This window comes from Diplotaxodon limnothrissa, linkage group LG15 (genome assembly GCF_057381915.1).
Source record: "Diplotaxodon limnothrissa isolate DT_005_m linkage group LG15, D_limnothrissa_male_GT1.1, whole genome shotgun sequence".
In the NCBI taxonomy this organism is placed as follows: Eukaryota; Metazoa; Chordata; class Actinopteri; order Cichliformes; family Cichlidae; genus Diplotaxodon; species Diplotaxodon limnothrissa.
The window spans coordinates 37,654,255-37,670,617 of NC_140610.1; the positions used below are offsets into that span (position 1 = coordinate 37,654,255).

The 16,363-nt window shown below is 42.2% G+C and overlaps 1 protein-coding gene across 2 annotated transcripts in view; it reads right to left on the bottom strand.

The window, feature by feature from the left end:
• Positions 1-3,365: 3,365 nt before the first annotated feature.
• The window catches only part of camsap2a (calmodulin regulated spectrin-associated protein family, member 2a), a 43,300-nt gene continuing 30,302 nt past the window's right edge, over positions 3,366-16,363 (bottom strand). The window contains exons 8-19 of one of the 2 annotated variants that reach the window (XM_085373662.1): positions 11,472-11,568; positions 10,958-11,054; positions 10,837-10,868; positions 10,681-10,750; positions 8,430-10,569; positions 7,409-7,545; positions 6,795-7,018; positions 6,153-6,249; positions 5,730-5,795; positions 4,678-4,793; positions 4,165-4,283; positions 3,366-3,671 (exon numbers count right to left, since the gene is read on the bottom strand). In XM_085373662.1, the coding sequence (XP_085229788.1) occupies positions 3,366-3,671; positions 4,165-4,283; positions 4,678-4,793; positions 5,730-5,795; positions 6,153-6,249; positions 6,795-7,018; positions 7,409-7,545; positions 8,430-10,569; positions 10,681-10,750; positions 10,837-10,868; positions 10,958-11,054; positions 11,472-11,568 (3,501 nt within the window). The remainder of the gene's footprint in view (positions 3,672-4,164; positions 4,284-4,677; positions 4,794-5,729; positions 5,796-6,152; positions 6,250-6,794; positions 7,019-7,408; positions 7,546-8,429; positions 10,570-10,680; positions 10,751-10,836; positions 10,869-10,957; positions 11,055-11,471; positions 11,569-16,363) is intronic. The other variant, XM_085373663.1, reaches the window with a different exon arrangement.

Here is a 16,363-nt window from a genome sequence, read left to right on the forward strand (position 1 = left end):
GTCACACCTACAGCACGGACGCGACAACTTTCAAAGGAAATTCAGGGAGATAAAAAAGGATAGGATTTATTTTATTTTATTTTAAGAAATAAGATAAATAACAAAGAAAGACAATAAAAATGCTATTTTCTTTGAACATCTCTAAGACGAGTTTTTAAATTGCTGTCAAGCTAATATATACATTTTTTTTATCAGAAAGTTGGGCATCTAATTAGAATATAGAAAATGGTTTATATATATATATTCACTCAAAATGATGAAAAAAGTGGCTGAACCCTTTTAAAATTACTCTTTGAGTTCCCTTGTTTAATGGCAAATTTTCATTACTGTAGTCATTAACTACATTTTATTGGCCATGGCTAAAATAATTTGTTAAGCAAAACAACAATGTGTATTCTTTTTAGTCAAATAACCACAGTGTTATTAACAGCCTTAGTAGCGACACTGGACTGATTCATAAACTAAGTTAAAATTATTTTATGCTCCCATTTACAGTGGAGCCTTTGGCCCGAGGTACTCGGGGTCAGATAAAGTTGCTTCTAGAAATCCAGCCTTGTTACTTTAGCTAAATATATAGCTTTCACTGGAAACAAGTTAATCTAAACACATTAACTTTGCCGTTATCTAAGGTACTCCATCTAATTATAATTGTAGAACATTTTCTGATGAACCACCTCTTGAAAATGTTATGATTTCAAATCTGGACTAGACTACCTATTGATCTATTTGTGTTTACGTGGCACAATTTAGACTATTTGTTCAATACAGCATGAATTCTTCATTTTTCTGTTTAAAAGTATTTTTCATGTTTCACTTTGCATTTCTGTGAAATGCAACTATAGCATTCCAAAAGTGTCACCAGTTCTGTTTTGCAATGGAAACGTTTGGTATTTATGTCTGCTCAAACGTGGAGCCTTTTTTGTAATGTATTTGTCCCAAAATACAGACATTCATGTTTATGTTAGGGAAGACCAGTGAACATTTCAGTCTTTTATCTTTAATAGGTTTGGAAATATTCATGTTCCAACATTGCCTCATATTTCAAAGTGTGAAAACACAAACCAAAGAATTTGGACCATAACATTTTATGCAAATGGCCCATGATGATTTCAGATGGAATGACCCTAATTAACCAGGTTGGGCTTTGAAACCCTTCGAAAACACCAATAGTCCAGTGCCATATCTTAGAAATATATATATATAAAAAAGAAAGAACCCTACGACTAATATTTCCAAAACTGTTTCATGGTTAAATATTATCCTTCCATGAAAAGAGTTTGCTTCTATTAACAACCCCCTCTTTGCATATCCTTTTAAAAATACCCTCATTTGCAATCAACACCACAGACATGCTGATGTCATGCTTTATTTTATTTAATGCAAAATGAAAAAGAAAAATGACACTACATGTTCAGCCACATGTTGAATGAGGGCACAGCGTCTGACGAAACAAAAACAAAGTCATCATAGTGAATAAGTTGCTCACATGAACACACTGCACAATATCATTACAGTTTAAATAATAATCTTCTTTTTAACCTTGGCCTTAAAACAGCCAAATGCAGGCAGACCGAGCTTTCTGCTGACACATCCTTCCAGTAAAGAACATTGAAACACTTCTTCCCCGAGTCGTACTAGATTACAATTTCAAAAACACGTACATGTCTCTTTTGGTCATAAATACCCCCCACCCGTCCCACGCCCCAGTTAAAAACAAAGCACCACGTTGGCAGCTTTATTTTTGGGGGGGAAATCATACCTGCAAATGGTGTTGGATTTGACATTCAGTGGCAAAAGTAACACAACGCTGACGCCGGTTAAACCAAATGGCGAGACTCTACCCGTATGCAGCAACAAGGATCTACCTGCCCTATTCTGCCTTGCATTATTGTGTGAATCTCATCCTAGTGTTAATAGAAAAAAATAAATCTAGCAAAATAACAATGTTACTATAAATTCACAACGTGCTGCATTTAGATGATGGACAAAAATGCTGCTAACACACACGTTTTAGTTGTTCAGGTTGAACCCGTTTCTGTGGTGAAAAAGACGCATAGACATGTTGAAAATGACACAAACACTTCATAATGTGGCCTTTTTAATAAACTGGGAGAAACTACTTATTTTGATGTATCACTTACCTTGTAAATAACAGAACATATCTTTTGCAACTATGAGAAATCTAGCATGTGCTATATTCTAGCTATTCTTACTTAATTTTGGTGGGCCAAAAGTGGCTTATAGCTGGGTGCAGATATGATAATAAAGAGTCTGAGTGTGCATCTTGAATTTAATGTTAATATTTCATCGTTACATAAAGAGAAATACTTTGTAGGTGTCATTATAGCCTGGATATCAGTCCTGATCCCAGTGGCCAGGAGTGTGATTGTACAATATCTTAGTACACTGCAAAGAACCCTACAAGTTGTAGTCGGCAGCATTTCATAATAAAAAATAAATAATACTGAGGAGTTTCATTTGTTCACAAACCTGCTGTGAACCAGCAGCGAGGTGATCTACAACACTGGTTCCCGATCTTTTGGGCTGAAGCAATGCAAATAAACCAGAAAACTGACATTGTACAGCACAAACTGTCTGCACGTGTCCTGACCTACAGGTTGAGAACCAGTGATCTACAGTAACGTCCTGCATTCATTAAAATCACTTCCTCAAAAACAGGGGTTCTGAAAAAGCTGGAACCGCTTTGCTTTGTTGAGCTGAACACATGTATCCTGTGTGGCTAACGCTAGCTGTATGCAATCAGGTTTTTTTTGGCCCTTTGGAGTTTACGTACTTTAATGTACAAACTTTTACTCACACAGGTGAGAAAAGAAAAAAGAGGTTTCTTCCAAATACAAAAGAGGTTGTCGCTTTACACTCACTCTTACGCTAAAACAAACGTGCGTAAGGCCACACTTCAACAGGGTAGAGCGAACAAAAGTCAATCTATACATGAATTGAAAACATTCAGAGCTTCAGTGTACGGAGTAAAATGTCCCGGCATTCATACTGTCTCCTTTTTTCTTTCTTTTAATGTTTGGCACATAAAATCAGTCACACGCGCTCTCACACAATGTCTCAAATCTCTTTTTCAAACACAGACATGATTACGTTTACATCATTCCTCGACAGTGTCGTACATTCCAGCTGTTCGTGATCTTTAAAGTCTTATCACTTCTGGTCCGAATATGAAGGATAAAGGACGGGAATGCAATGAGGAGAACAAACAAAACAAAAGATAAATACGCATTCATCTAACTGGCATTGCAGGTGTTTGAATCTTCATGGATATGTACAGTGAAGTGCTAACCGAGACTGGTTATGTTCAAAGAAGGAAAATGAAATGTTCAGGGTATCAAGTCCCATTAGGACTGGGCAGGCACTACTTTTTTAGGGGTGGCTGGCTTCTTGGTTTGCCAGAGGTGGTTGTGGATTGTCACTGCGTCCACGCTGGCTGACATGGTCTTAGCTGGTATCTGGCTGAACTGCTTCTTGTCTGAGTTGTACTTGTAGAGGCCATCGATCATCTTGCGTGTGATGCTCTTGGGGCCGATGCCCGTCAGCTTGTTGATCTCTTCGGTCTCGGGGCAATAAGTGTAGAGAGCGCGAAACTGGCATCCGGCATCTCGGAACAAAACCAAGAAGTTGTTGGCTTCTGATTTCTCCATTTCCTGTCAAGATCAGGGGAGTAAATGTGGTTAGATAAGTAGGTGACATATGCTTAAGGACACTTGATGTGCTATGTAGATATTTTTTCCTATTTATAAATCTGTGACTTAAAATATCAACAGGATATACAGCTTACAAAACACTCATGATACATGAATTGTGAAGTGGCTATGATCTCTGCAGAGATTATGCCAAATGCTGCATAACTAATCAGATAGTGCCTTACAGTGCGAATGGATAATGAAACATACTGCAAAGGCAAGCCAAGAGTTACTCAAGGCAAAGAAATGGGATAGTCTTCAAAAGGTTTGCACTTCAATCACATCTTGATTGTTTCAAATCCACTGTGATGGTGTACAGAGGCAAATCTACAAAAACTCTGAATTTAAAGACCACTTTATATGAAAATGTACACTAAACATACACCTCAAAGAGAGTCAAAGGTCCCATGTCAGTTTTAGTGCAACTGTAAGTATAGTTATGAAGGACATGTACCTCCAAAATCTTGTTCTTTTGCCCCTCGTTGACCTTCCCTGCAAGGCAGCAGTGTGCCAGAGCATTTTGGATGATGTGCTTGTTAGATTTGGCGCTGGGCTCCTTGTACAGCCTCGGTCCTGAAAGAAAGACGGAGGCAGGGAGATCAGGATGGGACTGTTGCCATAGCAACCACTCCAGTGATGTCAAAGGAAAGACTTGTTTGCTTGGTTTTACTCTTTCTGCTGCTGAATCGTGTATGATGATAGCTAAGGGTAGGGTTACCAGTTAGTCTGACAGAGGAATGTGAGCTATTTGAATCAGAAACAACTGTTTATATCACTACTTTGAACTGCAATCAGTACAAACGGAAACCCAGCTTCAGACAATGAGATCAACATAAAAAAAATAAAAATAAATAAAAACAAATCTCCAATGGATAGAACAAAGATCTAATTTAACAACTGTATGTTGTGAATATTTGCCACTTTTAATATGTGTCTATAAACTAAGACGTGTACTGAGTTAACCTACCAGTGTACTCTGTATTTGATGTAACAGAAGAGGTGGTGGATCCATTTTCCCAGTCCTTTTCTCCATTCCTGCTGCTGGAGCGACTGGGGGACAGGAAACCATCAGCAGAGTCAGGCCTAGAAAACACACACACACACACACACACACACACACACACACACACACACACACACACACACACACACACACACACACACACACAGACCGTTAGTTTACCTCTCTGGATGTGTGCTGATCCTGAACACTCAGCACAGCATACTGCAGGCACTGCTATTCAGTTCAGTTTGGTCATCAAAAGAAAGGACTTGGTTTGGGTTTTAGCTGTGTGACAAAGTCATGATAACCAGGGCAGCAGCAAAGCTTGCAAGCGCAGGCAGTGAATACAGTTTGGTGCATTAAGCTCAGTAAAAAAAAGTTCAGATACATTTTTTGTGCAGGATTTGGCATTTACTTGCTCTCACTGTAAGACTCTTTGCATTTGGAGTATTTTAACTTCACAATATTAAATCAAATGCTGCTTTTTACATGGACACCACCAAATTACATGATCTGTGCCATGCATTTGGTAAATATAAGCAAAGAAAATGCAAAGTAAGAGCAATTAGGCCAACTTGTGCAACTAAACTGACCATATTAACAAGTCATTTCAGCTTTCTTTGAATAAAAAAAATGTGTTTATGACTTGATAAGATGGATGCTCTACCTCGGGTGTGCATTGAGTTTGTCAAGCAGTGGTTCTGAATAAATCACCTGGTGTTTTATCAGACGTAAATAACCAAAGCAGGTGTGGACATTGGTGAGAACAGCACAGCAGAAGGGTAAGCAGGAAAGAAAAAAGTGATTGTTTTGTGATGGTGATACTGAAGGAAGCATAGCGGACCTGCTTTGAAGTTAGTTATGAGTGTCTCAACAAAAAAACATTTGCTTTTGCTTAAAGTGCTTACACAATCCCTAACAAAACCCATTGTGGTCTAAAGGGTTTTCAGTGCAGGATTGGGCTCAGGACAGCATGAATTGCCTTTAAGATTTCACCGTCAACCAGAAAAACTAACCTTCTCCTTCTCAGTTTAGGAGAGCCCAGAAAGTAGAAGAGACCGCTAGAGGCTAAACTAGAACTTCTGACGTGTCAAACAACATGAAAGGAAAGCGTTAAAAGGGAAGACTGAGAGAAAACAGGAAAAATGTTAGATCTGAGAGTTAGAGTTAGTCTGCTGGTCCAATTAAATGCACATCACGGCAGGTGTGAAGGATAAAACTCCTACTGTAACACCGGAGAGCACTTCAGCACGTGCTCTGCCTGAGAAGGCAGTGCGAGTTTACTCTGTACTATATATCTGGCATGGATTTAAGGCTCTTACAGCAAGTAGAAAAGGTTAAACCAGTAAAATTATTTACTGCTGAATGGAACACAAAAATCTAAACCAAGTGTTAAACCTGTTTCATTTTGGGGGAAAAAGAACCCAGTAACATCTCACCTTGCTGCTCTCTTCTCAGAGTGAACGCTGTCGTTGTCTCCCAGGTTGAGTGAAGCAAGGGACAAGCTGGAGACTGAAAAGACACGCTGGCGTGAACCTGGATGTGAGATAATCACACGTGGCACAACACAACACGACACGATTACACCACAGCACGAATGAAAACACCACCGGACTGTCCACGGTGTTTTGTGCCACCTGCGACAGCATTAGAGCCTCAGTGCTGCGACTGAAATGTCTCACAACCACAAATACATGCAAAACTGACTAATATGATGCATAATTAAACACATATTCAGTAAAATCAGATCATATAATGCTTTTTTAAAAATATACACATATCACACATGCATACACTGATGCTGCTTCCTTCAACGTGAGGTTTTAATTTGTTATTTTAGAATAATTTTTCAGTATACTAATTATTATTATTATTGCATTAATATCAATGCCATATATTAGCTTGATATTTTTACTACCGTATATAAAACAGCATTTAAGGAAACATCAGGAGGAAGGCAGCACTCAGCTGGTTGCTTAACACAGTCTAAGGTGGCACAATGCACTGCAGCAGCGAGACACTGATGTGACAGACGAGATGGCATTGACCTCTCTAAGAGAGGGGGTCATCTCCATGGTTACCTGTGGCAGCCCTCACAGGGGTTTTGGGTGAGTCCATGCTGTCGCGATGGATAGACTTCGGTCGCCCTCGCCTCTGTTTGGCCCCTGCCGCGGGTCGAGGTTTAATGACGGTGTCCATGTCCTCCATCAGCTTCAGCTGCTTCCTCCGGAGGTACTCCTGCTTGATGAACTCCTTCCTGGCCTTGTCCTCCTCCTTCCTGACACGCTCCTCTTCGGCTTTCAGTCTGAACAGATGCAGGGATGGAAGGAGAGTTAGCAATAAGATACTTTGAAATGCTAAATTCACCATATAAGAGACAGCCGATTGATTGGTAAATATTGCACTGCACCGCTATTAAAAAGAGACTAGTTATTTGGCAAGATGTTGAACGTTAATCAGGTCTATAAGTCTTAGATATATTAAGCAAATATTGGGACATAATGGGCTTTAGAAAGCTGTGACGTTACTATTACTATCTTGTGATGTTTCATAAATGGACAGAATGAAGAAAATACATGGAAGATAATACAAAATGGAAACAAAAAATATGAGGAAAAAGTAGGAAAAAGATTCTAGTAAAGCATCAAATAAAATCTCAACAAACAAGTTAATTTTTTTTCTCAGACGGACACACCGAGCTTCCTCTTTTTTCTGCTCCAGCTCAGCTTCCAGCTGCATCTTCTTCTGCTGGCTCTCCTTTTCCCTTCGCATCCTTTTCTCCAGCAGTGCAGCCCTCTTCTGCGCCATGTTCTCCTCTGCTTTTCCATCCTCCTGTAGGAACACAAGGCAGCTGGGTTAAAGTGTGTGTGTGAGGTAATGCAAGCTGCTGTGTCAATTTATGAATATTATACGTTTAGCTGTTTATCTGTTTTTCATCAAGCAAAGTTGACCTTCTGTGGTTGTGATGAAAATCCAGAGCTGGCAGAACCGAGTGTCATTTTGATACCCAGTAAATCCTTTTTATTGTTGTTTTGTTCAATCTAATCTGATATAATGAAGAGGTGACTCTAAACCTGGATTCAAAAGGGCTTGCAGAAGCCACAGAACAGAGGAATTTCTCAGGGCCAGAAAGAGCACATTCATTTGAAGGCTTTCTAAACACTTTATTATGCAACAGACGCTTTGTTTCATGTCCCTGTGGTTAACGCTGTAATATCTGAGTTCAGACTATAAATATAAACACACGTGACGAAATGAATTTGAATTCAGCTGTTTCTAATGGTGGCACAGCAAACTTCTAATGCAACTCAACTACAAATCTGATTCCTGTAGAGGTTAATTCATGTGACCGCTCATTGCTCATCCCTCTGTATCCACCCTCGTTTTCTAGCCGACCCATCTTCAGCCCCGTGTTTCCACAGCTGCGCCTGAATTATTCACAGCAGCCCCAGTTTTGTGACCCACATTGAAGCCCAGACAGCAGTTAGCAGCAGCCGTAGAAGCTATAAAGGGGAAGATGATACTATCCTCAAACAGCATATATCCTGTGCTACTTATCATCTTCACCTAGGAACAAAAACTGTTTCCCTATGAAAACAATCATTTCTGCCCAATTACAAATATGTCTGTAGGTTTTTTCAATTTGTTTTCAACTCAGCGACACGTTTAAATGCCACTCGGGTTGTGCGTGTGTTAATTTTTGTGATTTAGCCTACCTTGAAAAAGAAACCACGGCACAGCTTCTGTTCATCATCTAGGCTTTCCGCATCCCCCTGCTGCATCTCCAGGCTTTCATCCAGAGTTGGATCCTCTAGCGGTTTCACCACTGACAGAGGAACTTCAATCAAACTGCTTTTGGCTTGGCCAGACAATTCTGACTGGAAAGGGATCTCTGTTGGCATCACCGTGAAGGTCTCTATCACAGGGTGGGCTAGAACTTCAGGGAATGTTGACTCTAAAGTAGGTTTGAGCTCTATATCTGACTTCTGAGCTTTCTGGTAATCTGTTTCCATGTCAGTGGTCTTGGATTGGTGGGGAGTTTCTGTTTCCTGGGTTTGGGAATTAGTACCTACTTCACTTTGCTCTTTTTTGTTCTGCAGTTTTGGGGAGGGGGAGCCGGCTATACCCACAAGCTCTCGCTCTGGGGAAATGAGGGAATGTGTTTCCTTGTTTTTATCTGCAACTGGAGCAACCGTCTCCAAATTGGCGGTTGCTGGTTTCTCCCCCATGTAAACGAAGGAACTTGCCAGGGGCTGGCAGGGAGAAAATCGCCGTAGCCTTGGGATGCTATCGACAGACTGTGGCGCGGTTAGGACGCGACTGTAGGGGGCCAGCTTGAGCTCGCTGGGTCGAGGGGTGCGAGGATTACGTGAGTGGAAGGATGCAGATTTCCGTTTGATGCTGGTTGGAGAGCGATGGGTGGAACGAGGGGAGTCAGCCGGAGAAGAGGGTCCCGAGGATCGAGTGACGGCTCCGGCTCGACCGTGCTTCTGTGGCGAGGGGTTTGTATGTGGAGGAGGGATGACCCACGCCTGCTGCTGTTTTTGCTCCCTCATGGCCATGATTACTTCTTGCTGCTGAGCCAATCGCTGCATCTCAGTTTGGAGGAAGGCCAAAGAGTGGTTGAGTTTCTCAATTGAACGTGTATACTCTGTGAGATCCACTTCTGTCAGCTGAGCGTGGCTTTGTCCGCCTTCCTCACCTGCACCGGGAGATTTTTGCCAACAGGAAGCCGTGCTGCTTTGCTCTGCCCCGTCAGGTGTGTCTGCCTTGTTCCTCCCAAATTTAAAGGTAGGACTTGTACTTGCTGACTTTCCTTCTCCCTCAGTTTTTCCTCCCTCTTCTCCACTTGCTGCACCGTCACCTTTTCTCTTTACCACGTTTAGGAATGCTGAGTGGCCCATCTTTTGCCGATGCCTTGTAAAAGCTGCCTCCACTTTCTTCTTCTGCGCCTCAATAGCTTTCCGTTTCTCCTCGAGCCTCATCCGCAGCTGCACCATCTCTGTAGCCATGACCTGAGCGGGGTCATTGGGTGGAAGCTGGACAGGTGTGGGTGACGGCTGTGAAATAGGGGGCGGTGTGCTTTGTTGGCGGACCGGGCTGTGCTCAGGGGTCGGGGCCCATGAGACAGATAATGGGAGCCCAAATTCAGAGCCCTCCGGAGTGGTCTTCAGCGAGCTGCAGCTGCCCCTTCCTGAGTCTGGTGCTGATGGATTAAGCTTCTTCATCTTCTGCTCAGCAAAGCTAGTCATCTTTACTGCTGAAGGGGATTTGCTTTGACTGCTTGGGCAGGGGCTCGGCGTGTCCATGTCCAGCTCCATGTTCACAGAGCAGTCTTTCAGAGAGGAATCTTCATCCAGCATGTCCTCTGTTTGGATATGGATGCCAGTGTCCACTTCTGTGGTGTCCGTTGTGCTCAAAGGTCCTTTGGAGTCCACCTCTGACACTGGATCTAAAGCACCAACGCCGGCACCATGTTCCTGACTATGCAGAAAGAAACCATTGTTGATGCCCTCCACTGGTGGCCTGGTTGGGCTTTGGATAATCTGGAGGGCTTCCTCCGTGGACGGAGTTGTTTCTGTAACTCCTCTGTGTCCGTTGGAGTACCCTTGCTTGCTCGGCTCCATGCCAGCAAGGCTGTCTGGGCAGCCTTCCTCTTCAATGCCGACACTCTGACCATTCACTGGCTGGAAGGACAGGTTGCGCTTCATTCCACGGGGCATGTGAAGGACCTTGAAACCAGAACCATCATCCGTGCTGACAGACCTGACCATGCCACGTGTGGAGGGAACAGTGGCAGGCGCAGACTCCTCTTTATCAAAGGGGATGTCAAAGGACACACCGTAAGGCCCAGATCTTAACACAAAAGACAAAACAAAAAACAACAAGAAATTGTAATTTAATTTAGCAGATTTGGTTAACAAATGATAAAAGGTTAGACATAAAGAGGGCAATGATAACACTCACCTCTTCTCTTTTGGCCAGGTACCGAGATTGCCATCAACAAAGGACATCGAGGTTGACCTCTTGATCTCTCCTGTAAGACGCATATGATGAGTAACAATCACAACAGAATGCTTTTGTATATACTTTGTATGTATTTCCATAAATAAATATAATCACCTGAGTTTCGGGGCTGGGGCCGCAGGGGTAAACTTGAGAACGAGAGAGACAAACATGATGATGGGAACTGAGAATTTTCTGCCACCTGATTTCTTGTCATTGTAACTTGGTGCTAACATACCTGGGTCTTTCAGGGCTTGGGGGCCTTTCCATAAAACTCTTCTTAGTTGCCTTGGAGATGGGGATTACAGGGAAATTCTTCAAGAAGGATGAGGGCTCTGACGTGATAAGACAAATAAAAATGATCGCACTGTGGTTTTTCAATAGACACAATGTAATATTGCATGATCCTTATCTGATTAATTTGTGTATGATTCAGAGAAAAAACATTACCATACTTAGTTACTGCTGCTTCGCTACAAATCGTGACACTAGCATGACTATAGCTACTTTAAATTTAATTGAAATGACATTACATTTTAGGTTAGCTTCCCCTTCATCCATAGTTTACAATGATTTGTGTTTATTGGAATTGTGTATGTTGGAATGAACGTCTGGCCATATGGTTGATTATGCATCTTTGTTCGATCATGTACGCTTTAATGTCTGAATTTTATTCAAAACTGTGAAGCAATTTGTGTCTCTTTGAAAAATGCTATACAAATAAAGTTGCAGGGTTAGAATTTGACACTTGCCTGTGCCTTCGGTATCAAGCTTTCTTGGTTCCACAAATGACGGTTTGACCACCTCAAACCACCAAAACAGCTCTGCCATGAACACCAGGTAGTTATTCTGGGGAGGAAAACAAGAGCAAGATTGAAACCATTCAAAAACACGTAAATGCTACAGCACAGAGAATAAAATCCGGATGAGTCCAAAACAGCTTCATTCAACTGCATTGTCTGATTTGTCCAGCAGGTGTCTCTGTTAAGCTGAGGTATCATAAACTTGTATTGTACCCTGTGTATATATGACTAATTAGTTGATAGAATATCCTCTTTAAGAGAAACATGCCTCACAGTTCAAACGACTGTAGAGTCATTTACAGGGAAATTATATTTTCTCTGTGTTGGCTCAGGCAATGTAAATGATGCTAAAGCAAATAGTAACAGTGCTAGTCGAGAAGCGATTAAGACATTAACCTCATTTACAAAATAGAGGTCACCTGCATCCAACCTGAATGAGACTGAGAGTCAGAGCTCAAAGGGATTTAACACTGCTGTGCCAGGTCGTGTCCACGTTTGAATTGGGTCAACATACACGAGGAGGTGAAACTGCTGGAGGAGAGTGCACTGCGCTGCAAAAAACATCAATCTTACAAAGTCCCTGACTCAGTATTTCATTCTCCCAAAGCACTGTTGTTTGTTTCCTTATAATAATGGGAAAAAAGCTTATTCTCTAGAAACATTGCCTTTCTTCTGCTCCCTCCTTTATAAATTCTTTCAACCTGTCACTGTCTTGAAACAAAGAAATGACCAAATAACATGTCTCCAATCCAAACAGATGAGATTAATTTACAGTAATCAATTTATGCTGAATGATCAGGCCAAATTGTACAGTTTTTCTTTATTCACTCACAGACACACACAAATGCAAATGAGTGGAGTAAAGCACGACCTTGAGGAATCCCACCCTCTACCAGCTCTCAGTCCACGGTCTCCAGACAAAGACAATGGTGCGTGCTCCAGCTCTAAAGAAGCCTGACTCAAGTCATGAGCAGCATCTTTCTGTACCAGTCAAACACCAAAGCGCACGTGTCAACTGAAGCACAAAACCACACCAGGAAGGACGGAGGCAATTAACACCAGCACCCTGCTTGGCTGGAGGGGGGGGGGTGTTACTGCAGCATTTCACATGGTTTTGTTTCCCGTCTAATTCACATGCGAGCGTGCAGGGCTGCAAGAAGACGAAAAGGTGTGTCTGCTGCAGAATCCTGCTCCGCTGGTGTGAGAAGCAGTGGAGCACATGGTTAACAAAGTCGTTAGAGTTGAGTAAGCAAAGAATTACTAATGAACTCCAAATCAAATAGTGCTGGTTACCTTTTAGGTGTGTTCAGCATGTGAAGCACTCCTCAGAAGAAAGAAAAAGCAGGAAAAAAAATGACTGAATGAGAAAGAGACAAAGATCTCCTGTCATCCGCCCTTCCCAGATTGGTGCCACCAGCTTACTTGTTCTCTCCTCCCATCTGTTCGCCCGACTACTACTGACACACCAGGTGTGAGTGTTTTTGCTTAATACCCCCAGCCTCAGCACTCACACACACACACACTCAGTCTGATCCCTTAAACCAACCACTGCACCACCACCACACCTATCTCCCCAGTGAATGGCATTACTGCCTCGTGGGTTGCCAGGTCTGCAGCATTGCCAAGTTCCCTGTCTGCAGATTTGAGTGTGTGCCGCTCAGAATGAAGTCAGATTGGTGATTACTAGAAGACTAGAAGATCAGAGCTGAGAGTGGTGGGGTGGGGGAAGCTAATCCACTTTGCGGGTATAGGAATAAACACCCTCCCCCTCCTCCCCTGTATGTGCCACACACATACACAACAGTGAAACATTCAAATGCATAGGAAAATATATACCAACAAAGCCCCTAGAAATGATGTTGAAGATGCGGCCTATAGCCACACAGTGAGCATTCAGAGGGAATTAATCTTAACAGTCACTGGGCCAGAGGGTTGATTAAAGGATCTACGTCCAGCAGCCAGCCAGACAGACTCACTCCAATCTGGAAAAACCATCCTTTGGTCTTTCGCCAAGTTTATCAGACAGCTGCCAGACGCTTATTGAAAGACGGTAGGAGAAAACATTTGGATTTTTAGAAGCGATTGCTCAGAAACACGTAGTATCGAACATCATATTACTTCCTGTAACCCTGCCACTCTTTACCTGACAGTGAAGAGGAAATTATACTAGACTGCAATGTGCGTTGACTACAGCCACGGCTATTATATGTAATCCTGTGTGCCACTTTAGGAGTAAAAGTGCCATCCTTCACTGCTGACAGTCAGATCATAAACAAATGACTAATTGAGAATCACGTTGAAGAGGGAGATTATGAATTATTGTAAGTGTGTTAACTGCCTCCTCAGGGCAACCGCAGCATGTTTGCGAGGAACCTCGTGGTACAAAAGGAGCTGGTGAATTTCATTTATCTTCCTTGAGTCCACAGATAGCCACTATGATGTGTGAGGAATTAATTAAACATAGAGCCAGTAAATGGGAGCGGGTTGGGTGATTTAGTGGTCTGGTGTCCATTAGCAAATAATGGCCTTAGGTAATGTATGTGATATATGGCTTTTGGGTTCCTTACAGAAAGGAAGAAAGTGTTTTGCTTCTTACTAAGGTATACTGAACAAAATGTCAAGTCAACCTGTCATCACCATACATGCAAATTTTGTGTAACTTGAGAGGAAAGAGTGCAGACTCTTAATCTTGGAGAGGGCTACGTATTTACCAGAAAGAGACCTGGTGTCTGACATGAAGATATCAGGCAGACTAGTTTGGGGGTGTGTGGGCAATAAATGTTCCCACTGTAACGCTTCATGCTCTTTTCCAATTTTCTGCATCTGATTTCTTAGGAAGACTGATAACATCTATTAAATGATCTTCTCCACACCAGCTAGAGTTGATCATTTAAGCTAAACTGTGGCATCTTCCAGGTTCTCTCTTTACTGCAATCCTATATTCTGATGCACTTTATTGTCACGGGGGGCAGGGATAGCTCAGTAGGTAAAGTGGTCGCCCCATGATCGGAAGGTCGGCGGTTCGAATCCACTTAACGGCTACCCTGAGGTACCCCTGAGCAAGGTACCGTCCCTACACACTGCTCCCCGGGCGCCTGCTTAGTGGGCTGCCCACTGCTTCACTGAGTGAATGGGTCAAATGCAGAGAAAAACAAGTAATTTCCCCATGGGGATCAATAAAGTATCCATTATTATTATTATTATGAATTATGACTATTTTAATGTCAATCAATTGAGGAGTGTGTTTTTAACTGTGTTTGGAAACCACCAGCTCTAATCTCCGCTAACCACATCTGGCAGCAGCATTATCATAGGGACACTTTCACAGAGGCAAAGTGTGAGTCTATTGTGTGTGTTACTGTAACACGTGTGCCCAATCTTGTCATCACTTTCTCAAAGATAGTGTCCCATTTACTCTGTTTCCTCGCTCCTTCTCCTTCCTAATTGTTTCAAACTGTGTTATCACACCTTCTTGTCGCTTCTCTCCCGTTTCCACTTTTTTCCACATCAACACCTCGTGCGCCTCCCCTCCCCTCTAAGCGGAGGCTCATTCTCTGTAATATGGTCTCCATCAGCGTGCCGAGCAACAACATACGACCACCGAGGGTGTGACTCCCTGCAATCTGGGTCAAGGTTACTGAATCTAACTAGTTCTGTGTGCATTCGTGTCTGCCGCACTGCTTCTCTCAGGCAATTACTGTGCCTGCTGAGGCTGCTCTACCCCTCCTGAAATCAGTGTCAGCAAAATGCTGCTAATGGCTGGTTCACAAAGCTTGGTGATTATTTTTTTGACACCATGTTGAAAAGAACGCATGTGCTTTGGGCGGAAATTGATATGTCTCTTTTTGCTCTTTTTTTTTTTAGAAATTTTGTGCAAAATAAAGCATGTAAAGGGCACTTTCCTCTAAATATGAATACATTTCATTACTTTTGGCATATAATGATACTTTCAATACTTTCTACCTTCATCATTTTGCTGGATTTCAGCTTCAAAACTGCTTTTTTCAGCGTGTTTCCTTTAGATATTAGACATATTTTAGTCAGTTTGGACAGTCCCCTGAGGTTTGTCCTTTCAGTGACCTGTATTGTGTGTGTGCTCAGAGCTCTCCTACATCTGAGGACATGCTGAGGTGACAGTCAGGGAAAGTCAAACTTATCCAGACACATCAACTTATTTTTCCCCTGCCCGTGCAGCTCTCGGGCAAAACACACTGAGACCGACACACTAAAAACAAACTCATGAGCATGAGAGAGGGAACGTTAGATCAAACCACTGAGCAAACACAAGTGCACTGTGGTTGTGGCAACCACTGGCTATAATGGCAATTTGATGATAAATTAGTAGGTATGCAACAGAAATATATATATATATATGTATATGCAGTATGCACACCAGCTGACCAAGTAAACATACTGAAATGTTGTGGATTCAAAGACAGAGTGGAACATTAGTGAGAGGGTAAAATAAGCTCTTTCCTGTGTGTCTCGAGTGACCTATATATGTTTTTATGGTAACGGCAGAAAAGCAGGGCTGAGCTTAATGTAAAATGCGGACTGTCTCCATGGCACTCCAGCTGCAATACACATTCATACACCAAGAAACCACACACACACAGAGAAACAACAGTGTTATAGACGAGAGAGGACTGAAGGATTTATAAATCAGAAAGGTCTCTGTCAAGAGAAACTAATACTGTCTGAGAAAGGTCAGCAAACATGAGGAGAAACATCATTAGTAAAATTCCTTAAAAGCAGTGGCAACTTTTTAAATGAAATAAACGAGCAAAAGAAAAAGGATGGTTGGAGAAGAAGAAAGAGTAACTAGAGAAGGAAATTAGGAA